The following is a 24,099-nucleotide window of genomic DNA, read 5'->3' as shown; positions in this document are numbered from 1 at the left end:
ATTTAACCTTAATTACTTCCTTAGAGGGCCTGTCTCCAAATACAGCCATACTGGGAGCTAGAGCCTCACCATATGAATTCTGGGGGACACAGGCATTCAGCTCATAACAGCATGTTATGCATTTCTATGTAGGAACCATACCCCCTGGCTTCATCTCATCCTGCACCTCTATTTTCCCTTGGCATTTCCATAGTCTTCTTGGAGCAAGGCACGTGTTTATAAACACAAAATAGTGGAACTGTCCAGAGTTGATATATAGAAGCCAGAAGGACAGCATCCCCATGACTGATTGGTCATTTCCTGCAGTCTCTTCTGTCCCCGAGGTCAGTGGTTTCACTGTTATTCTTTGAAGTTTCTGGGGGTCTCTTGGAGCTCAAGCCTAGAGGGGAAAAACGGATGAGGGGCCAGGCACATAGGGCTCTGGGTTCCCATCCTCCTATCAACTGGATCATCGAGTTTTTCTGTCCTGTGGACTGGGCTTCTACATAACATGTCACGAATACGTGTTTGAAAAGCCTGCAGCCCAACGAGAACCACCAGCTTAGCCAGAAGGAAAAGGTGTCTCTCCTCAAAGCTGAGAGTTCTCGCTCTCTCTTCTTTCTTACAGTCAGTGGTCCGGCAGTCTACAGCAAAGGGCCCTGATAAATTCACCTGGTAATTTGAGAATCTGGGAGATGGAAAATAAAATGACCAGCTTCCATTAGCAATAGGACTTGTCTGTTATGGGCCTCGCTGCCCTGGACTCTAGGATTTGAGAATTACAGGCAGCTTCATTTACTGGGCCACTCAGCACTCACTACTGGTGCCATGCATTGGGGGCACTAGTGTCACTGCCCCACAGGTTTTGAGAGGAGAGCCCCCTGGGCAGGTGGGACCGCTGCTTGGCAGAGGTTGGGTATGTGTGCAGGATTACAACAGGCCAGGGGGTGGTGGAGGGCATGGCCAGCTCCAAGGCCTGCAGGAAGTGGTGAGGAACAAGATGCAGACACACCTATGTCTGGCTCTGAGCAAGCTTGGACCCCCGAGGATGGGTTCCCCTGGCTGCAGACATGAGCAGGGGCTGACTGGGGCCTAGAGACCCCGAGTCCTCCAGTCATCATGAAGACTCCAAATTAGGGAGATCACCAATGGCGCAGGGGTGGCTGAGAGAATGAATACTTTCCTCCGGGACAGTTCAGACTCTCAAAAGCTTTCAATTGGATCCCTTTGCTTATTTTTTGCACTTCCTTGTCTCAGAATTCAGAAATTATCATTATCTGCAGACCCAGGTACAGGGTGAATTAAATTGTAGGATCTTGATATATTGCATTTGAAGCCTTCAAACCTGAGTAACTTCATTAGTTTGCTAGGGCTGCAGTAGCAAAGTATCAGGAGCTCAGTAGCTTAAAAAGAGACATTTCTGCTCTCACCATTCTGGAGGCTGGAAGGCCAGGATCAAGGCGTCTGCAGGTTTGCTTCCTTCTGAGGCTCTGAGAGGGAATCTGTGCCAGGCCCTCTCCTGGCTTTGGGTGCTTTGGTGCAATGTTCGATGCTCCCTGGCTTGTGGAGGTCTCACCCTGACCTCTGCCTTCGTGTTCACAGGGCGCTCTCCCTGAGTGCATGTCTACGTCCCAATTTCTCCTTTTCACAAGGACACCTGTCACAACAGGGGCCTTCCCTACTCCAGCAGGACCTCATCCAAACTAATGACATCTGCACTGACTGTATTTCTAAGTAAGGCCACATTCTGAGGTTCTGGAGGTTTGGACTCCAAGATGTGAATTTGGGAGGGGGTGCAACTCAACCCATAACAGTAACTAACTTGCTTGGATTTTAGGTAAAATCATTAGTGGTCATTTTGACACAAGAATAACGAAATTATTTTGTTTAATACAAACTCCACCTCCACCATCCGTTCATTAAATAACTCCTGAGTGCCTGTCATGTGCCTGGCACTGTTCTGGGCCTAGAGGAGATGCAGTGAATGAGAAGGACTGGAATCCTGTTCCCTTGGCCCCTGCAAGAGAGAACAACCACGAAGGCCCACATGAATTGTGGATTTACCCCCATCCCAGGCTGTGATCTGGCCCTTAATGGGCCATTTCCTCTGTTCCTCACAGCAGCCCTAGAAGGTGGGCATGGTTATTACTCTCCCACTTCACAGAGGGGAAAACCGAGTCACAGGACCAAGGTCATGGCCTGGTTTCTCTGAGCTGCCTCTCTCATCCCTCCAGGTGCCGCTCAACAATCATTTGACCTCAACTGAAGTTGATACTTTATGGTGACAGAATTTTCCAAACAAAAATCGGGCTCCCCAGCATGAATATATTTAAGAAGCAGCTGAACTCATTAGCTGGGCATGGGAGCACGCTCCTGTAATCCCAGCTACTCAGGAGGCTGAGGAGAGAGGATTGCTTGAACCCAGGAGGTGGAGGCTGCAGTGAGCTGAGACTGCACCACTGCACTCCAGCCTGGGTGACAGAGCGAGACTCCGTCATTAAAAAAAAAAAAAAAAAAAAAAAGCAGCCCCAGAACACCAGGCCCTGTAGTTGCTGTTCCCACTTGTGTGTTTTTGTTTGCTTGTTTGTTTGTTTGCTTGTTTGTTTGTTTGTTTGCTTCTTGTATTCTTTAGTTTGTTTGTGAGGTGGAGTCTCGCTCTGTCACCCAGGCTGGAGTGCAATGGTGCAATCTCGGCTCACTGCAGCCTCCACCTCCTGGGTTCAAGTGATTCTCCTGCCACAGCCTCCCGAGTTAGCTGGGATTACAGGCGCCTGCCACCGTGCCTGGCTAATTTTTGTATATTTAGTAGAGATGGAGTTTCACTATGCTGACCAGGCTAGACTGGAACTCCTGACCTCAGGTGATCTGCCCACCTCAGCCTCCCAAAGTGCTGGGATTAACAGGCCTGAACCACCGCACCCGGTTTGTTCCCACTTCTTTGGCAAGAAGCGGCAAGAAGGGGACCGAGTTCCACTTTGAACCCCAGGGGAGCTGGATTCAGCTTCAGCCTGTGGGCGTGGACTCTGAAAGCAGCCACCTGGGCCCCAGCTAACCTCATGTCATCCGCACAGCAGTCTTGTGGGACAGGGCTACTTGGTGGTTATTATTATTTATTGTAGTAAAATACACATAACATGAAATTTACTATTTTCACCATTTTAAAGTGTACAGTTCAGTGGCATTTAGTGTGTGCACAAGGTCGTGCAACCATCCCCATTTTATTAGTCTGCTCTGGCTGATATAACAAGATACCATACACTGGGGGGATTACATTTTTTTCTCACAGCTCTGGAGGCTGGAAGTCTAAGGCTTAAGGTGCCAGCAGGCTCGGTGCAGGGACTCACATCGGTAATCCCAGTACTTTAGGAGGCCCAGGAGGGAGGACTGCTTGAGGCTAAGAGTTTGAGATCAGCCCAGGCAACAAAGTGAGACCCCATCTCTACAAAAAATAAAAATTAGCCAGACATGATGCCGTGTGCCTATAGTTTACTAGGGAGACTGACGCAGGAGGATTGCTTGAGCCTAGAGGGAGGCTATGGTGAGCCAAGACTGCATCACTCTACACCAGCCTGGATGACAGAGCAAGACCTTGTCTCTTTATTTAAAAAAAAAAAAAAAAAAAAAAAAAAAAGTAAAAAAAGGTGCCAGCAGGGTTAATTTCTGGTGAGCCCTCTCTTCCTGGCTTGCAGACAGCCCAGCCTCCCTGTATCCTCACATGGTCTTTCTCGATGTGCAGAGAGAGGCAGAAAATCTGGTGTCTCTTCCTTTTCTTATAAGGACACTAAGACTATGGAATCAGGGCCCCACCCTATGACCTCATTTAAACCTTATTACTTCCTTCTCCAAATACTTCCAGCTCCAAATACAGTCACCTTGGGGATTAGGGGGTTCAACATGTGAATTTTAGGGGGAGGGGGACACATTCCAGTCCATAACAACCACTCTCTAGTTCCAGAACTTTTTCATCAACCCTCACAGAAACCCAGTGAGCAGTCGCTCCCCATTCCCTCTCCCCCAGCCCCTGGTCACCACTAACTTACTTTCTGTCTCTATGGATTTGCCTGCTCTGGATATTTCATAAAAATGGGATAATAGGCCGGGCGTGGTGGTTCATGCCTGTAATCTCAGCACTTTGGGAGGCCAAGGCAGGCAGATTGCTTGAGGCCAGGAGTTCGAGACCAGCCTGGCCAACACGGCAAAACCCCGTCTCTACTAAAAATACAAAATCTATCCAGGTGTGGTGGTGTGTGCGTGTAATCCCAGCTACTCAGGAGGCTGAGGCTGGAGAATTGCTTGAACCCGGGAGGTGGAGGTTGCAGTGAGCCGAGATTGTGCCATTGCACTCCAGCCTAGGTGACAAAGTGAGACTTCGTCTCAAAAAAAAAAAAAAAAGGATAATATAGTATGTGACCTTCTGGCCTTCTGGGCATGGCATCTTTTACTTAGGATAATGTTTACTATGCTAAAAGGTATTTATTATCTTGATACGTACTGTTTGTGCATATTGATGGGTTCCATGTGACAGTCTGATCCATGCATACCACGTGTAAAGATCAGTGCAGGAGCACCAGCCCGGGGCCCCACCTCCCAGTTTAGAATATTAATCACCTTGAACATGTATTATTTCTTTGTGTTGGAACATTTCAAATCATTTCTTCTAGTCATTTTGAAATATATCATACAATGTTGTTAGCTATATTCTCTATTGTACTCTCAAGCACGAGAACTTATTTCTTCTATCTAACTGTATGTGTGTACCCATTAACCAACCTCTTAGAGCTATTTTTGTTGTTGTTGAGAAGGAGTTTCACTCCGTCGCCCAGGCTGGAGTGCAGTGGTGTGATCTCGGCTCACTGCAACCTCTGCCTCCTGGGTTCAAGCAGTTCTCCCACCTCAGCCTCCCAAGTAGCTGGGATTACAGATGGGCACCACCACACCCGGCTAAATTTTGCATTTTTAGCAAAGATGGGGTTTCACCATGTTGGCCAGGCTGGGTACTCCTGGCCTCAAATGACCCGCCCCCCTCAGCCTCCCAAAGTACTGGGATTTCAGCGCCTGGCCCCTAGAGCTAGTTTTTAAGCCCATTTTTACAGGCGGAGTCACCGAGGCCCCACTGGGAGCTTGGCTGAGTTCACACCACTGTCAGATGCAGCGCCTGTTGGGAGCTGGGAGGTGGGGCCCCGGGCGGGGTTGCTCCTAGGGCAGCTCCAGCGTGAACGCTAAAGTCCAGGCCACAGGCAGCTCAAAGGGTGAAAGATACTTGAGCAACTGACTTCCCTTCTCAGGACACGCGCCTCCAAACCGGGGCAAAAGAGAGAGCCACTCTCCAACGGGCCCCTGGGGGTCGAAGGGGAAGGTCCCTAATGCCCTTGGTCACCTGCCCAGGGTTGCAGAAATGCTGCCTCTGATGGTGGCCTTAACACAGGGAACAGCCGGGCCACGTCTCTGCCGGTTGCCAGTGGCTATGTTGCCATCTGGCGGCTGGAAGGAAATGCTGTAGCCCTGGGAATTCAGGGAAGAGGGAGCTTGGACTGAGCTCCTCCTGCCTGCTCAGAACCCTACGGGACCTTCACCAACGTCCTGAGCTGAAGGGAAGTGACAGGAATTTCACAGGGATTCAGAGTCAGTGTCGAAACACACGTTTTCTGACAAGGGAAGATGTTTATGGCAATTTGCTACATGAAAGGCAGATTACAAAGTAGGATGTATGCTATAAGGTACTTTAAAAAGCGTTCGCCGGGCGCGGTGGCTCACGCCTGTAATCCCAGCACTTTGGGAGGTCGAGGAGGGCGGATCACGAGGTCAGGAGATCGAGACCATCCTGGCTAACATGGTGAAACCCTTTCTCTACTAAAAATACAAAAAAAAAAAAAAAAAAGGAAGGAAGGAAGGAAAAAATAATAGCCGGGCGTGGTGGCGGGCGCCTGTAGTCCCAGCTACTCGGGAGGCTGAGGCAGGAGAATGGCGTGAACCCAGGAGGCGGAGCTTGCAGTGAGCCGAGATCGCACCACTGCACTCCAGCCTGGGCGACGGGCAAATAACAACAACGAAAAGACAAATAACAACAACAAAAAGCCTTCAAGTGTCTATATTTCTTTGTGTCTGATTGCAGAGGGAAATGTCTGATGGGAAATAAACCGAGATGTGAACAGTGTGCCATATCGGACTGTCAAGGGATTTCACGAGAGAACGCGTGCGATGCATGAAGGCTTTTTTTCCTTTTTACTTCTTTGTATTTTCTGATATATTTTCCTGTTGTCCATGTATTATTACTTAAGTAATTTAAGAAAAAAAGAAGCGGCTGCGCGGTGGCTCACGCCTGTAATCCCAGCACTTTGGGAGGCCAAGGTGTGAAGATTTCTTGAGTTGAGGAGTTTGAGATCAGCCTGGGCAACATAGTGAGACCTCGTCTCTACAAAAAAAAAAAAAATTAAAATTAAAAATTAGCCGAATGTGGTGGTGCACGCCTGCGGTCCCAGCTACTCAGGAGATTGAAGTGGGAGGATCGTTTGAGGCCTGGAGTTCCAGACCAGCCTGGACAACATAGTGAGACTCCAGCTCTACAAAAAGTATATTTAAAAAAAAAAAAATTAGCCAGGCGTGGTGGTACTCGCCTGTGGTCCCAGACTATTTGGGAGGCTGAGGTGGGAAGATCACATGAGCATAGGAGGTTGAGGCTGCCATGTGCAATGATCACCCCTGCACTCCAGCCTGGGCAACAAAGTGAGACTCTGTCTCAAAAAGTAGTTAAAATAATGGGGAAGAATGCAAGACGCTCCTGGAGCAGGATGGGTGATGAGTATCGTGACTACAATAGCAGCAGGTGTCTCTCCAGATCCATCACAACCTGGCAGGTGAGCCCTGCACTCTGTTCCAGGCTGCATCTGATCCTGGCTTGGGACTTTGCTACCAGGTCTTCCTGGAACTTTGGGACCCAATTCTCCTGGCTAGGTGGTATTGGGCAAGTTCCTTGACCTCTCAGGGAGTTACTTTCCCCAACTGTCCATGGGGCAATTATGAGATACACCTTATGGGGTTCTTATGAAGCTTGAGTTGACTTGCAGAGTGTTTACCATTGTGCTGGCACACGATAGACATGATACATCCTTGCTACTGTTATTATCCAGCAAGTCACTTCTCATCTCGGGGGGTCTGTACAATACGGAATTCACACTAGATCAGCGTGCCTGCAAGTACTGCCCTTGCACTCCCTGCCTCAGAATCATCTGGAAAACCAGCTAAATGCAGATTCCTAGGCCTTGCCTCAACCTATAGAATCATTTCCAAACATCTGCATTGTCAACAAGTCTTCCAGCTGAGTCATAAAAGGTTGAAGCCCATGAAAATAGGATATAATTGCTAAGTTCCCTTTCCACTCAGACATTTTAAGATGCTGGGGGGTTTCTGATGACCTGCCCAGCCTCTTGGCCTCTGCTCCCAACTTGGTAATGGAAGCCAGGTCTTGACCCTGGAAGGTTCTACCAAAACCTAGCCATGGGCCATTCTTAGAAAATCATAGAGCTCTAAAATGGAAATTCTGTAGCCATTGCACAGTCAGGACACTGAGGATCAGTGAGAAGAGGGCATTTGTCACATAGTCAGCTAGCGATGGAGCCAAGAACACAGTCCTGGTGTCCTAACTGGGATAAAAGGTGTGTGCACACATATGAGAACACACACACATGCTGTTATTCTTGCTGTGAATGGCCCATGCTGTGTGTACAGCACAAGGTCAAGGTCTGGTCCGCTGTCAGATAATTTGCTGTCCAAGTTTGCATTCACGCATATCCAAGCCTTCTCTCCTCTTCTGAGATTTTCTTTCTTTAGGATAAGGCTTTGGGGCCAGGGTAACAAGGACAGAAAAGGAAGAGACAGGAAATGTGAACGAAGAGAACTTTGGGTTTTTGGTTTGTTTGTTTTTGGAGACAGAGTCTCGTTCTATTGCCTAGGCTTAGGTGCAGTGGCACAATCTCAGCTCACTGCAACCTCTGCTTCCTGGTTCAAGTGATTCTCCTGCCCAGCCTCCCGAGTAGCTAGAATCACAGGTGCCCACCACCACACCTGGCTGATTTTTGTATTTTTAGTAGAGAAGAGGTTTCACCGTGTTGGCCAGGCTGGTCTTGAACTCCCGACCTCAAGTGATCTACCCACCTCAGCCTCCCAAAGTGCTGGAATTACAGGCATGAGCCACTGAGCCCAGCCTAGACCTTTGGTTTTAATGCTATTCCCTAAAGTTTTATTCTACAAGAGCAAATTATTGTCCTCATCAAGCAGATTTATTAAAAAATGTGACTTGGCCTAGGTGTCTTGTTTTCTGAGCCTTTGGCAAATCCAGTGCCTGGCATACAGGAGGCAAGTCCATAAGTGCTTCCTGATGAAGTAAGATAACTCTTAAGGTTTTTAGTCTGAGTAAAATGCTCAGGATTAAAAATCCTGGAGGAACAGGATTGCCATTTAATAAGGTGGCCATGAATTGAGGAAAAGACAAGGAGCTTGGTCTTGAAAGCTCTTGGTCTGGGATGTCTGTGAAGACGCTAGCAGGCAGCTCAGGACAGGAATCCAGAGTTCTGGGAAGAGTCACAGGCAGACAGTACTTAAGGCCATGAGATGTGAGTGTAAGAGTTAAATAAAGAGGAAAGAAACACGAAAAGCCACTCAACAAATATAGGTTTATTTTGGAGAGTAAACCTGAGAGGGGCTTCTGGCCGAGTTAGGTCAGAGGCCCTCTCTCTTACAGACTAAAAGTATTTAAGGGTTCAGGGTGGGAGAGCTTATCACAGGCTCAGAATGTTTCTGTGTCTCTGTCTTGTCTGGGAGGGAGAGTTTTTGCGTCTGTTCCCACACATCTTCCTGCAGCTGCAGGCATACCACCTGTCTGCTTTTAGCTTCCCTGTCTCAGTGTGCCTAAAGGGAAAGGAATGTGCTTATTAGGGCCCACTGTTTTACTGGGGCCCATTGTATGAGGGTAAAGTTTGGTGATTACCCTAGAGACTTTCCCTCCTCCCTCTGTGCCCAAGCTGTCTTATCTGTGTTTCATTGTCTGCTCTTCCTGGCTGCTTGTTGTTAGAAGAGAAGTGATTTCTTTGAAATGCATGAGGTTAGAAAGGGGGCTGGAACTTAAAAAGTGGAGTTGTTTGTCCAAGATGACGGTGCTCCTGCTCTGTCATTGAGGAGATGGCCTAGGGACAGAGCAAGGCCAGAGAGGCAGGGCCTGTGCTCTTAAAGTTGGGGCACCCCAACTTTACAATGTGTGTTGGGGTAGGGGAAGGAGTCCAAGTCAGAGCCACCCATGCATGAAGGGGAAACCTAGCAGGAGTGGTCCTCTTGGTTCTTGTTTCAAGGAGAAAAATGGAATTCACTTGCTGCTGAAGTGTCATATACTGCCTAAGAGTCATTAGGATGGGGACTGAGAATTCTCACTGGGTTTAGCAGTGGGCAGGTCGTGGGATACCTGGGCAAAAAGTGTTTCAGTGGAGTAATGGGACAAGCATCTGACGAACAAGGTTCAGGAGAAAAAAATAAATCAATCTAGGAGGTCCAATATTTTGACTAAAAAGTATTCCAAAGACATTCATTTGACAATTTGTTACTGGGCATTTAGTGTCAGGCACTGTTTTGGGCACTGAGGATAAAGCAGTGAACAAAAGAGACACAAAGAGTTTATATCCTGGCCAGGCTTGGTGGCTCATGCCTGTAATGCTAGCACTTTGGGAGGCCTAGGCGGGAGGATTACTTGAGCTCAGGAGTTTGAGACTAGCCTGGGCAACGTAGTGAGACTCCGTCTCTATTAAAAAAAAAAAAAAAAAAAAGAGAGAGAGAGAGCTTACATCCTAATGGGGGAAGAATATATAGTAGGTCAGATGGTCAGATGGTGATAATAAGACTTCATGAGAAAAAGCAGAGGTGGGAAATCAGGGGTTGGGGGCAGGTTGGTTTTAGATGGGAAAGTGCAGAATCCACGGGCACAGATGTGGGAAGGTAGGGAGGTGTTGTGGGAGCTTGAGGAACGTTCTTTCCTCTTTTCTTTTCCCTCCCTCCCTTCCTTCCTTCCTTCCTTCCTCCCTTCCTTCCTCCCTCCCTCCCTCCCTCTCTTTCCTTCCTTCCTTCCCTCCCTCCCTCCCTCCCTCCCTCCCTCCCTCCCTCCCTTCCTTCCTTCCTTCCTTCCTTTCTTTTCTCTTTTTTGAGACAGCCTTGCTCGGTTGCCCAGGCTGGAGTGCAGGGGTGCGATCTCACTGCAACCTCTGCTTCCCAGGTTCAAGAGATTCTCATGCCTCAGCGTCTTGAGTAGCTGGGACTACAAGCGTGTGCCACTATACCTAATTTTTGTATTTTTAGTAGAGATGAGGTTTTACCATGTTGGTCAGGCTGGTCTCAAACTCCTGAGCTCAAGTGACCCGCCTGCCTCAGCCTCCCAACCTGTTGGGATTACAGGCGTAAGCCACCATGCCTGGCCCCTATTTGTTTCTAGGTTCTGAGAGAAATAGGAAGCAAGGCCATAAGCACGACAGGCGAGCTGCAGAGGTCTGAGAAGATGTGACACAAGCGCCTAGGGTAGCATGTGGCCTGGATCAAGGAGAGGGGATTGTAGGATAGGGTGTGGGCTCAGGAGAGCTGTAGAAACTGGAGAATGGCTGTTGCTCACTAGCCTGGCTGGGCTACCTCTGTGTAGCACTAGAGGTTCACCAGGTGAAATGGATAAAGGGGTTGGCGGGTGAACCATGGCCGAGGAGGGTCCACAGGGACAGCCAAGGGGATGGATGGGCTGTAGGTGCTGCGAGGCTGAAGAGCTATAGGAGTTGGGATGAAGGAGGAGCCAGAGGAGGCCACGAGAGGAGAGGACACGGGGAAGAAGGAGGAAGATCTGCATTCACGTGTGGCCACTGTGTTCCAAGTTCACTCCATGTGTGCAACGGGGACAACAGATGCTCGCTGAGCCAGCCTGGCAGGAGCGCAGTGCAGCTGATGGTTGGGAAACCACGAAATGCACCTGTAATGGACTTCAGAGCTGATGCCCTACTCTGCAACTGTGCTGTTTTTCTATGAAAATCCTCTCCTCCTCACTGGTCTCTCGTTTATCTTGTACTTCTGAGTTAGAGCTGCTCAAGAGTATTCGAGGGTGCTCTCCACACAGTCCTCCGTGCAGGCAGTGCTCTAAGCAGATCACTGTGACGTGCCACATCCACAGTCTCACCTTGATATTCTAGTGACAGCATCACAGGCACATCTCCTTCCCGTGGAGGCCGTCGAGCCTGCTGGGAAGGGGAAGTAAATATTTAGAAAGCCCTGTCAAGGGCCAGGCCCTGGGTCGGTATTTTCAAGTGGGTGCTCAGATCAGTCAAGCCTTGTAAAAATGCTGGAAGATATTCCTCTCATACTGCAAAAAAGAAACCCCAAAGAAGATCCTGACAGGGTGAATAGCTCACCCATGACCTTACCAGTAAGTGGCAGCCAGGAGTCGGGCTGTTCTGACCACTCAGAAACCCGCTGTACCAGGAGGAGGCTGACCAATGAGGTTCTTATCCTTGCAGAGTGAGTGCTCGCTGCTATTTATTTTTATACCCCTAGTCTTTAGATTCATAAAAATGCTAGAGGACACATATTACTATTATATAGAAAAGTTTCATTTATTCAAATTAAATTATGGTATGAGTTTCATATACAAATAAATTCTGTGTAAATAATACAAAATGCTACAAATTTCAATCTTGTAAAAATGCAAAAATACTTGTAATACTATACATATATAATTCCTTTAACATGACCAACACGTACAGTGGTTGACACTGCACATGCGCTCTCCCGCTAGCTGAAGCTGCTGAGACAGCATCCAGCCTTTGGCTTCTGTGACGTCAGCGCTCCCTCCCGCAGCTGCCTCACGGTGAGCCAGCAGGCCCTCCCCCTCAACCCTCAGTTCAAGATGCTTCAGATTATGTGCCATCATCAGGAGGGAAGCTACCTATTCTCTGGCTAGTTAGAAGGAACCATCATGGGGAAACCGGGTCCTCCTACAGCCCTGACACCAGCCTGCCAAACTGCGAACAGACCTCTACTGTGGAGAAGCGCGGTACATCACTGGTCTAACTCGTTTTCATTCTGCAGCGTCTTCATCGCTAGGCCCCAGAGAGTCATGCTGGAGAAAAACTGGCCCTCTGAGTTCCTATAAGCGGTGGAAGATGCTCGACTGCCCAGGGGATCACCGCAGTGGTTGTCCAAAGCAGCCAGAGAGGAGCGGATCATGGCCATGCCATCGGCCTGCAGCGGCTCGCCACCGGCTGGGGTGTCCACATCCGAGTAAGCATAGGTCTGAGGCTGTGTCTGCTGCATCTGGGGCTTGGCAAGTTTACCAGGATCCAAACTCAGCTTCTCCTGGTCACTAACTCCATGAGGTTGGATCATGGACCGTAACTTACAATAGGAGCCGCCAGAGTGGCTATCAAATTCCGCCACAGAATTTTCCACTGGGTGGACGGGGAGTTTAACCGACACTGGCATCAGCGTCACGGACGTGTCTTGGGAGAAAGAGTCTGAGCTCTGAGATTTCTCCAGGTCAGAGGTCTCGATAGCTTGGCTGAGCTCCTCCAGCACGTCTGGGCTCTCGTCACCAGCTTTGCAGTGCATCTTCTTGTGCCGCCGGAGCACTGCGGAGCGGGTAAAGCACTTGTTACAGATCTCACACGTGTATGGCTTCTCCCCAGTGTGAGTGCGGACATGTCTGCGGAGGTCACCTGACCCCCCAAAACATTTCCCTGGAAAAAGAAAAACAGTTATTTATTTATTTAAACAGGGTCTCGCCCAGGCTGGTCTTGAACTCCCAGCCTCAAACAATCCGCCTTCCTCAGTCTCTCAAGCAGCTGGACTACAGGCGCGTGATACCACGCCTGGCTAATATACATATACATTTTGTAGAGACAGGGTCTTGCTATGATGCCCAGGCTGAAAAAAGATGTTTTTACAGTGGCCATTCTGGAAGGATTCTCTCCTCCCCTCCTAAGACACCGAACAACCCTGATCTGAGGAGGGGGGTCACCTCACAGCTCCTGCTCACTCTGGAAGGCTTTCCATTCCTGTCGGAGGTGCTTCTCCAGCTGCGGACCCCTCCAGCTTACGACCTTTGGTTTTGAGTATCTCAGCGTCAGTCCTTTGATTCTCACTGAGTCTCCCTGCACGTGGGTACCATGGGCACCTGCCAAGCCCATGCTGAGAAACCACAGCTCTCCTCGTCAGTTTCACTACATGTTCATAAATCGAACACAGCCAATCTATAATTTAGAAACACCTTTTCTAAAGGTGTTTGTGTATTCGGGTGTTTGTCTCGAAAAAAAAAAAAAATTGCCCAGGCTGGAGTGAAGTGGCGTGGTTTTGGCTCACTGCAACCTCTGCCTCCAAGGTTCAAGTGCTTCTCCTGCCTCAGCCTCCCGAGGAGCTGGGACTACAGATGCCTGATACCACGCCTGGCTAATTTTTGTATTAATATTTTTAGTAGAAATGGCATTTCACCATGTTGGCCAGGCTGGTCTTAAACTCCTGACCTCAAGTGATCTGCCCACCTTAACCTCCCAAAGTGCTGGGAGTGAGGCGCCCAGGCTGTAGTGAGGCGCAATCTCAGCTCACAGCAACCTCCACCTCCTTGGTTCAAGCAATTCTCATGTCACAGTCTCCTGAGTAGCTGGGATTACAAGCGTGTGCCAACACACCGGGCTAATTTTTATATTTATTGTAGAGATGGGGTTTTGCCATGTTGGCCTGCCTGGTCTTGAACTCCTGGCCTTAAGTGATCAGCTCATCTCAGCCTCCCAAAGTGCTGGGGTTACAGGCATGAGCCATGGCGCCTGACCCTGTATTCAGCTTTTAACAAAATTGTATGCATTCCTGTCCAAGTTCTATTTCCTTTCTCTGTGAATATGGCAAAGGTAAGGAATCTAGCTCCACCATTGGAGTAGGTAAGATGAGAAGGAACTCAGCACATAACCTTACAAAGGCCACAGACTAGCCAAGAATGAGCTGCACAACTCACATGGATAAATATTTAGAACTTTTCACTTTATATCTGAATTCTCAGCTATCTAGCTCCAGTCAAGCAATGGGTAGGCTATTTTTTTGTTTTTTGTTTTTGAGACGGAGTCTTGCACTGTCGCCCAGGCTGGAGTGCAGTGGCGCGATCTTGGCTCATTGCAAGCTCCGTCTCCTGGATTCACGCCATTCTCCTGCCTCAGTCTCTCAAGTAGCTGGGACTACAGGCGCCCGCCACCACACCCGGCTAATTTTTTGTATTTTTTTTAGTAGAGACAGGGTTTCACCATGTTAGCCAGGATGGTCTCGATCTCCTGACCTCGTGATCCTCCTGCCTCAGCCTCCCAAAATGTTGGGATTACAGGCGTGAGCCACCGTGCCTGGCCTATTTTTTTTTTTTTTTAAGCCTTGAATAATCAAACTGGACGTGAGCTTACATGCCTAAACTTTGGGCACATTTTCCATATAAAAAATACTGTAGGCCAGCTGAGGTGGCTCACACCAGTAGTTCCAGCACTTTGGGAGTCTGAGGAGGGAGGACTGCTTCAGCTCAGGAGTCCAAGACCAGCCTAGGCAACATAGTGAGACCCTGTGTCTACAAAAAACAAAATAAAAATTAGCTGAGTGTGGTGGTGCATGCCTGTGGTCCCAGTACTCAGAAGACTGAGGCAGGAGGATCGCCTGTGCCCAGGAGGTTGAGGCTGCAATGAGCTGTGATCGCACCACTGCACTCCAGCATGAGCAACAAAGAACTCCGTCTCAAAAAAAAAAAAAAAAAAAATTAAAAAACCAGAAACCAAAACACTACAACAACACATCACAGTGACCTTTGCCTTTGTGTTTTCACATCTGTGTTTTGCCCACAATGTCAGGCTCAGGCTCAGTCTCCTTCACAGAATGCTAGAGTGAAAGCATATTTAGTTTCTGCGTTGCCCCTGTAACACATGCTTTACTCAGACATGCGGAATTTTGTGAATTAGAAGCTTCACTGCTGCACTTGCTGGCTGCTTCCAACTGTTTGCTGCTCTAACATAAAGTTTTTATTTTTATTTTTATTTTTTTTTGAGACAGTCTCACTCTGTCGCTCAGGTTGGAATGCAGTGGCACGATCTTGGCTCACTGCAACCTCCGTCTCCCGGGTTCAAGTTAATTCTTGTGCCTCAGCCTTCTGAGTAGCTGGAACAACAGGCACACACCACCATGCCCAGCTAATTTTTGTATTTTTAGTAGAGACGGGGTTTCGCCATGTTGGCCAGGCTGGTCTCAAACTCCTGACCTCAAGTGACCCACCTGCCTCAGCCTCCCAAAGTGCTGGGATTACAGGCGTGAGCTACCGCGCCTGGCCAAGTTTTTATCTTTCTTTACATTGTTTCTTCAAGATAAATTCTCAATAGTTGAATTACTGAACAAGATGGGACAAGCACTTTTAGTATCCCTAATATGTAAAATTTTTAGTCATGACAGAGTTCCCACCAAGAAAGAGGAGTATGGGAGTCTCTCCTTCGTCTTTCAAGTCGAGAGGAGCTTGGCTCCACCTGTGTCCGGTCGCAAGGAGGGCACAGGGGAATAGCGCCCACCTCCTGCACAGTAGGTCTAGTAGGGGATAGGTGGGTGGGCGCCACACTGCTGTGGGCCTGCAGGCCCCTGAATGCAGGCCCCTGAACACAGGCCTGAAGGCTGCCACCCACTGGACAAGAGGCACGCTGGAGCTGCTCTAAATCAGCAGGGAGGCTGCCCAGAAGGCAGTGAAGCCCCAACAAAGCCTCCCTATAGTAAGCTGCTACTAACTCAGGGAGCCAGGGAAGAGGCCAGTTGGACAGAAATGCATGGCTGCGTAGTGCAGGCCTGTGTCTTGGAAAGCACAGTGAAAAGCTGGGGGAAGACAGGGAAGGCAGACTTGAGAACTATGAAGCCCAGCACGCATGACACAGCGAGAGCGCGCGAGCCTGCGAGCAGTTCGACACACTGAGAAGCTCAGCATGTGAAACCCTCTTAAAATAGAACTGTCTATATACCCAAGAAAATGGAAACACACCCCCACACAGGCCTGTGTACACAGATGTTCATAGCTGCTTAGTGCAAGATGTCGACTACAAAATACCCCGTGTCATATGAGTCCATGCATAGGAAATGTCTAGAACGGGCAAGTCCACAGAGACAGAACCTAGAGGAGTGGCAGCCAGGGGCCTGGGCTGGTAATGGGGTTGCTAATAGGTATAAGGCTTCCTTTTGGGGTGATGAAAATGTTCTAAAATTAGATTGTGTTGAGAGTTACACAACTTTGTGAATCTACCAAAAACCACTGAATTGTTCACTTTAAATTGGTAAATTTTATGGTATGGGAATATTGTCTCAAAGCTGTTAAAAACTGACCCTGTCACATAACATTCCTGCTCTCTTCAGCTCTTCCCCATCCCCCAGAAGTTGACCTCGTCAGGGTGGGAAACCAGGGTTAGTGAGGCAGGGAAAGGGCAGAACCCTAAGTGGAGTGGAGGGGACGGAAGGCCTCACTTCCTCCACAGCAGGGTCTGAGCAGCAGCAAGTCCTAGCCGGGGAAGGAGGACAAAATTTACCTTTAAATCAAGTTCACAGTTGTGACAATTATTTGGAACTGACATTTTAAATTAGTGATTTGAGACTCATTACTGATGCTTTGAGATGAAGCTCTCGCTGTCACCCAGGCAGTGGTGCGATCTCGGCTCACTGCAGCCTTGGCCTCCTGGGCTCAAGAGATCCTCCAGCTCCCACCTCCCAAGTAGCTAGGATTACAGGCACACGCCTACATTAGTGATTTAAAGTGATGAAACTTCACTTTCTAAGAGTGATCAGAGTGGTCATGGAGCTGCCTAAATCTGTATCCAGAAGATCTGTGTACAATTTAAATGGAGGGACAAAAACCAAGTGTCCTCTGGTTATATGCAGAAGTCCTGCTGGTTTCAGACTCCAATTACAATCAGAACGAACCCCTCTGAATGGTGCCCTGAATCCAGGCTCCCTACAGCTGGACTCTGAGCATTTCTTATTTGGTCTAAACAGATCATCATCGAAGTTGCTGTCACTCATAGTTTTGCCCATGATTCAATAAGCACCTCAATTACCTGTCATGGGTACACACACTCCCTCTTTAGAGGCCGTGTGTATAGGAATCCCGGCTCCAACGCTGTGATCACAGGTCATGAGCGACCTGATCCTGAGTCTCCGTGTCCTCATCGGAGCAGTCAGGTGCCCTGAAATCGGGGGCCGCCAGCTTTTCACTCTCCTCCCAGAGGCTCACAACAAAGCATCAAGTGCCCACGAGAATAACCTCTGCTCTGTAAGTCTGTGATCTATGGAAGCCCACCTCCTGTGCTCAGCATGTGCTCCTATGCTCTGGCGGGACCGCCGCTCTCCTTCATGTGCGGCCACACGTCCTGCTGTCCCCCACTTTCCCAGCCACCCTCCCTCTTCCCATCTGGACCAGGAGCCCTCAGCACCTGGGACCCTGTCTTAGTCATCTTTGTATTGGGAGCATTTAGGACAGTTCCTAATACCTCAAAGACAAGCAGCAAATGCCTGACACACAAACGCAGGAATGAACGAGAGATCATGTGAGGCAGTAAAAAAACAGCATTGTTCCCATTTTACCTTGGAGAAAACAAAGGGCTCATCCCAGACACACAGTCAGCTAATGAGGGCTGGGGGACAAAGCGCTTCCCACACACGGATGACTAGGGGACAGCCAGAAACCCAAACTCACCGCAGGCAGAGCAGCTGTAAGGCCGCTCCCCCGTGTGCCGAATTCTGTGCTTTACTAACTTCCTTTGCATATTAAAAGACTTTCCACACTCATCACAGGTGAAGACTTTATCAGCCGTGTGTGTCTTTTTGTGCTCCTTCAAATTACTGAAGTTACTAAACCCTAGAGAAACCATAACAGGTGTTAAGCTGAAGGACAGAGAACATTTGAATGAGAAATCAAGAAGAGGAAAACACTCAGCTGTACCTCGACCACAGATGTCACACAAGTGTGGTTTTTCTCCTGAGTGAATAATAATGTGACGTTGGACGTCGCCAGAGGCTGCAAACCTAGAATGTAATTTGAAAATTCAATTAAGAGCCTTTCCACATTACTGTGGGTCTTTATAACTGCAACTCTCTGAGGGAGGAGACACCTGCTCCTGACATTGCTGCAGAAAGGAATCTGAACTGGACTGGTTTCATCTGAAACGTGCATGGAAAAAATCCTTTTCTATTTTTTTAAGGACAGCAGAACATGATGCAAGTGTCTTGTTTTTGAAGCATTTTTTTCTACCTGATTTCATTACACTTTCTTCCTCAGTTTTACAGAGCACAAGATCAGATACTGTATGGTTTAGCATCTCTACCTTAGGGGCTATAAAGAGAGTGAAAAGGGAGTCTCACCAGTTCAGAGCCAAATGCCCCTTCCACCCTTGCAGTCTTGCCAAGGTTCCTGGGGTCTCATGGGAGAGACCCTAGCTGGGTGGTGCCAACCCAAGGAGGGTGACCTTGAGAGAGCCCAGAGAGAGTTCTGCCCTGATCTAGCCAGGTGTGACCCTTGACCCTTGCTCTTTTCACTATAAAGTAAAATGCAAACGGGAGCTCAGAGTCTCAGGGACCAAGAGGTATGGCCGTCACCCTCCACTGTGAATATCCCCAGAGAATAAGCTCTCCTCTTTCTGAGCCACAACAGAGACTTATACCTGTCAGTCCTAACATTGAGAACAAGGGAACTAAATGAAGAAAGGGAACCAGCATTCACTGAGCGGATGCTGTGTGCAGGTGATCGGTTACATGTTTAACAACCATTATCCCACTGAGTCGTTCCACAACACTGCCAGGCAGGCACCTTCACCCCACTTTCCAGATGGGAAAACCAAGATCTGAGGCGGTTACTAACTTGCCTTAGACAGTAATTCCAACCCGGGCCCTCAGATGTGGAAATCTATGTTCTTTCCTTTCCACTACGCCTGATAGCAGAGTATGTTATATTCTGAGGAAGACGCTGCATATAGACCTGGTTTCAAATACATGCCTTGGCCGGGCGCAGTGGCTCATGCCTGTAGTCTTAGTACTTTGGGAGGCAGAGGCGGGTGGATCACCTGAGGTCAGGAGTTCGAGATGAGCTTGGCCAGCATGGCAAAACCCCGTCTCTACTAAAATTACAAAACTTAGGCGGGTGTGGTGGCACGTGCCTATAATCCCAGCTACTTGGGAGGCCGAGGCAGGAAAATCACTTGAACCCAGGGGGGTGGAGGTTGCAGTGAACCGAGAGCGAGCCACTTCACTACAGCCTGGGCAAAAGAGTGAAAACTTTATCTCAAAAAATAATAATAATAAATAATAAACACATGCCTCACTTTGAAATTGAATTCAGAAGGTTCAGATTTCAAACACCGTGCAAAATGAGACACACAGGGGCCAACAGTGATGTGACGCCATCAGAGGCAGCAGGAGGTCTATGTTCCCAGACATCTGGAAGGAGCGGCAGATGATACTGGGCCCTGAACTTGGCTTTCAGCGTTCAGGCCACTACAGCAGAAAGGCAGATGTGCTGCCGGCCGCAGCTTTCGTTTGTTTTCTACCATTGGCAGAGACAATGGTTTTCCTGCAACTGAATCTAGAGTTGCTTCTTCCTCGGCTTTCCCCAGCATGTGCTGAGACTGAATATGAGGACTCTGACTTCTAACTGACCCCAATGACTATCTCTTGCCCCAAGATGCTTCGATATGAACCTGTGAGAGGCTGAGACTCTGTACTGTTTATTTTTGTGGACCCATCTAGCACTTAGCATACAGCAGGTGTCTAAAAAATGTTGAGTCAATGAATGATTAAATAAATGAATATAAAAGCTATGTAACCAAGGTGCGTATGGAGCTTCGTAACTGGTATAGTCCTGGCTGATGCCTGTCATTCTGGCACAACCACCAGATGATGGAGTATGTGGCCTGACGTACAGCCCAAGGATGGGAAGGAGGGTTGAGGGTGCCAGCCTGCACACACAGCAGGGGAAGAGCTCCTCATTTATACCACGCTGCAGAGGAATCAAACTGCCATACACACTGACCTCAAGAGTCAGATTCTCTTTCGCCAGGTCAAAATCCTACCCACCCATCAAAATGTACTTTCCTCCTCCCTGGGGTGGAGCTCCCACAGGCTGTCACAGACCCACGGCTTGTGGCACCTTCCACCATCTCTTTCTCTCCTGAAATCTAGTCACTCGGCTGGCAAGTCCCATCTCTCCCCTACTAGACAGTCACCTCCTTGGGGGCATTAATCTATTATATTTTCAGAGATATTTTTAGAATGATGAAAATTTTAATATAAAATAATTTTGTGGCATGTAAAACCCCATTTTCTTTTTGCGACTCCTGTCCCAGATTTTCTTTCTTTGAATTTTCTTTTGATTATTCTCTCACGTGTCGCATGCAAAGCCAGAAGGTTTGAATTTACCTGTGTTCTGCAGTGGCAGGGTGAGCCCAAATGTGGCTCATCTGCAAGCCACCGCTTCAGAGGACACTGACTGCCAAAGACACTGAGACTAGACATGCTCCCTTCCACACGGAAGAACACGCCCAGCACTGACCTCTTTCCACAGATCTCGCAGATGTATGGTTTTTCACCAGAATGCCGTCGTAAGTGAGTCTGCAAGTTACCTGCCTGCAAAAAGAGGAAAAGAAGAACACGCCAATAACGAAAGTTTTTGGTTTTTTAAATTATATAAATTCAAAAGGAAAACTGACACATTTAGCCAGGTTCTAATTCAACTGCCAGAAGATGAGCCACACACAACTCAGCCGTGGGCAAGAGGATGAGGAGCAGCCAGAGTGCCTGGCCACCTGCTGCACACGGGATGTGTCTCTACCCCATCCTCCATGTGAGCCCTTGGCTGTGTCCCAGCTGAGGCACACACTATGCAGTGCTTCCCTGTTAAAACAGCACCCTGTGGAGGCTGCTGTGGTGGTCGCCAAGCCTGGACTTTAAACAGGCCTTGATATATTTTACTTGGGCCATGTATTTAAAATATCATTTAAAACAAACAAAAGCACCACACGTCCTTATTTCAGTATTGTTTCTTTCTAAAAAACATACTTTTGTTCATAAACAAGGGAAGATATTTCCAAAAAGTACTTCCTCTGGCAAGTACACTTGGTTCTTTCTGACAGGTTTCTCAATGTTACCTTTGTGCAAAAGTGCAAATCAGGAGAATCACGGCAGCCTCTCAGGTGCAGGGCCACTGTGTTCCTAATTTCTGAAGCTAGCAAGGCTTTGCGAAGAATAACACTGAAACGGGGATCATCAGATGGATTTCTATGCACTAATCAGTATCAAATTACCTAAAGTACAGGGAAATCAAAACTGCAAATGCCTCAGATATTTAAAAAGCTACTTGCTAATGTTTCATATTAGGATTTGGAAAATCTTCCATTGCTGTAATTAATAGTCTCAACCTGTTATTTTCCTCATTTTAATCTTGTACAGTGTTCTGTTGCAAAACAAAGAAAAAGAAAAAAAAGGAAAACCCACGGAAATTAGGTAATACACCCAGCGGTAAAAATAAGCAGGTGTCATGCACAAGATAAGCCAAAAACAAGAATGAATATCAGCCAACTAACATATGGGGCTTTTTCAATTTGCAAATTGTATTTTAAATAAAATGCAAAGATTAAGATTCATGGTTAAGATCTGAAGATGAGTTTGATATCGACTTGTGAGTGAAAACTAGAAATTACAAGTATTAAAAAATGCCATCTGACTATATAATGTGAAAGATTCATCACGTCTATCAAACTCTGGGGAACAGAGTTAGACATTACATTTAAGAATATGATAAATGTGGCTTCGAAAAAACTCAGGTTTATTTTCAATAACCAAAGAGAAAGAGTTTGACAAGACTTTGGAAAATGTCCAGCTTTTAATAGAATGGCTACTAATAACAATAAAACAAGTATCAACAGCAATATACATTTGCTGAACCTGAAATTAGGCCTTTACATGCATTATCAAATTACCACCTATTTTCTTGAGATAAATAATACAACTAACACTGTATTCAGATAAACTGCACAATTACCATTGTATTCAGATAAATAAAGTAGTTGTTCCAGTTACATGGTGGAGCCAGAAATTAATATTGGTTGGTGTGAATCTAAACTCCTCTACTTGTGGGGAAACCTTGAGGACGCACAAGTTTCTATGAATGAAAGTGTGCTTTGAATATTTAATATGACAGTTACTTTGCCACTCAGGAAACACATACTGGAGAGTTAAAATAATACACCAGTGTTTTAAATTAGTCACTTGCAAATTTCAGAAAAGCTGATCAGTTACATAATAATCAGAAATAGCACCATCTGCTGAACTGTTAAATTAGAGCCCTCTTGTTTTTGGTTATTTTGTAAACTATGTACTCGGAATGAAATGCATTCTGGGTTAATTTTTAGCAAAGCTGCATTTTTCTTTTTTAAAAATGGTGGAACAATTACTTGTTTTCAAAAGAAATATAATCAAATGATCTTCCATTTAATATTTTAAGTGATAGAAAAAACTTTAAAGTGTTCTTTACTTATTTTGTACTAGAAACAGACAATGAAAATAATCTTTCTCCCTGATTAAGGAATGTATATTTCTGATAAATAATATAAAAGCAGATTAAATAAAACTAATAGAATGAGCCATGCAAAAAATCCAATAGTACATTCAAATAATTTATTCCAGGTTACATAGCAAACTCAGGCCCAGATTATTAGAGCTTTAGTCAATATTTTTATTTCTGGTAAACTTTTGATATATTCTAGTATTGCATGCACAGACCATGTCTTAGAAATCATCTATAGTTGTGTCCATAAAAATTCTAGCAAGTAAGCCGGGAACAGTGGCTCACGCCTGTAATCCCAGCACTTTGGTAGGCTGAGGCAGGTGGATCACGAGGTCAGGAGATCGAGACCATCCTGGCTAACATGGTGAAACCCTGTCTCTACTAAAAATACAAAAAAAAAAAAAAAAAAAAATTAGCTGGGCGTGGTGGCAGGCAGCTGAAGCCCTAGCTATTCAGGAGGCTGAGGCAGGAGAATGGTGTGAACCCAGGAGGCAGAGCTTGCAGTGAGCTGAGATCATGTCACTGCACTCCAGCCTGGGCGACAGAGCGAGACTCTGTCTCACAAAAACAAACAAAAAAATTCTAGCAAGTGGTATAATAGCTATCATTTATTAAGAACTTACTATGAATGAGGCTCTTTGCTAAATTGTTGCAAAGAGTATTTAACTTAGTCAACACAATGTCTTGTAAAGCAGTACTATCCATGTTTTACAGATAAGGCAACAGAGGCTCTAAGAGGTAAGTAACCAGCCTTGGGTCATAAAATGGGGACTGGATTTACTAATGCAGGTTTGCCTAGTGACTCCAAAGTTTGGACTGTTAAACCTATGTTAAAGATATTAGCAGTAAAGGAACTTTGATCCTTTCTAATACCGTTTTAATTCAGATGGAGTTGTTAGAATTTTTAACAGAAAAACTCTGCTGTAGAGAAGAATTAACATCTGCCCTGAGCAATTTTATAATAAACTCCTTCTGACCTTCTGACAGGTACTTGAACCTCAGTGCTTCAACGTGAACAAACCCAGCATCTATTCCCTATCATGAGCACTCTTTTGGTTTTTTTTTTTTTTTTTTTTTTGAGACGGAGTCTCGCTCTGTCGCCCAGGCTGGAGTGCAGTGGCTGGATCTCAGCTCACTGCAAGCTCCGCCTCCCGGGTTTACGCCATTCTCCTGCCTCAGCCTCCTGAGTAGCTGGGACTATAGGCGCCCGCCACCTCGCCCGGCTAGTTTTTTGTATTTTTAGTAGAGATGGGGTTTCACCATGTTAGCCAGGATGGTGTTGATCTCCTGACCTAGTGATCCACCCGTCTCTCGGCCTCCCACAGTGCTGGGATTACAGGCTTGAGCCACCGCGCCCGGCCCATGAGCACTCTTAACAGCAGTTGAGTGTTTACATCAAAAAAAGTCAGGAATTGTAATCATTTAGAGATAAAAGAGATTCCAGATCTTAAAAGTCAGTTAGCTCAGGACTTTCAAGACTTTAGGATTTCACAAAGCAATAAAATTAAAAAGAA

At 47.0% G+C, this 24,099-nt stretch overlaps 2 protein-coding genes across 7 annotated transcripts in view; both read right to left on the bottom strand.

Moving 5' to 3' along the window:
* The window catches only part of NSG1 (neuronal vesicle trafficking associated 1), a 556,677-nt gene that overhangs the window by 105,288 nt on the left and 427,290 nt on the right, over positions 1 to 24,099 (bottom strand). Inside the window, exon 1 of one of the 5 annotated variants that reach the window (XM_050792224.1) lies at positions 17,407 to 17,416. The exons of the other annotated variants lie outside the window; for them this stretch is intronic. The gene's annotated coding sequence lies outside the window, so the exon portion shown is untranslated. Of the gene's footprint in view, positions 1 to 17,406; positions 17,417 to 24,099 lie in introns of those variants that run through there. 5 annotated transcript variants of the gene reach the window in all.
* Positions 11,586 to 24,099, bottom strand: part of ZBTB49 (zinc finger and BTB domain containing 49) — a 32,476-nt gene continuing 19,962 nt past the window's right edge. For both annotated transcript variants that reach the window (XM_050792108.1, XM_050792109.1), the window contains 4 exons: positions 20,573 to 20,646; positions 17,972 to 18,054; positions 17,726 to 17,887; positions 11,586 to 12,725 (listed from right to left, as the gene is read on the bottom strand). In XM_050792108.1, the coding sequence (XP_050648065.1) occupies positions 12,049 to 12,725; positions 17,726 to 17,887; positions 17,972 to 18,054; positions 20,573 to 20,646 (996 nt within the window). In that variant the 3' untranslated portion in view covers positions 11,586 to 12,048. The remainder of the gene's footprint in view (positions 12,726 to 17,725; positions 17,888 to 17,971; positions 18,055 to 20,572; positions 20,647 to 24,099) is intronic.

The sequence above is a fragment of the Macaca thibetana genome, chromosome 5 (genome assembly GCF_024542745.1).
Source record: "Macaca thibetana thibetana isolate TM-01 chromosome 5, ASM2454274v1, whole genome shotgun sequence".
Lineage (NCBI taxonomy): Eukaryota > Metazoa > Chordata > Mammalia > Primates > Cercopithecidae > Macaca > Macaca thibetana.
This window is presented reverse-complemented; position numbering and strand designations above follow the sequence as displayed.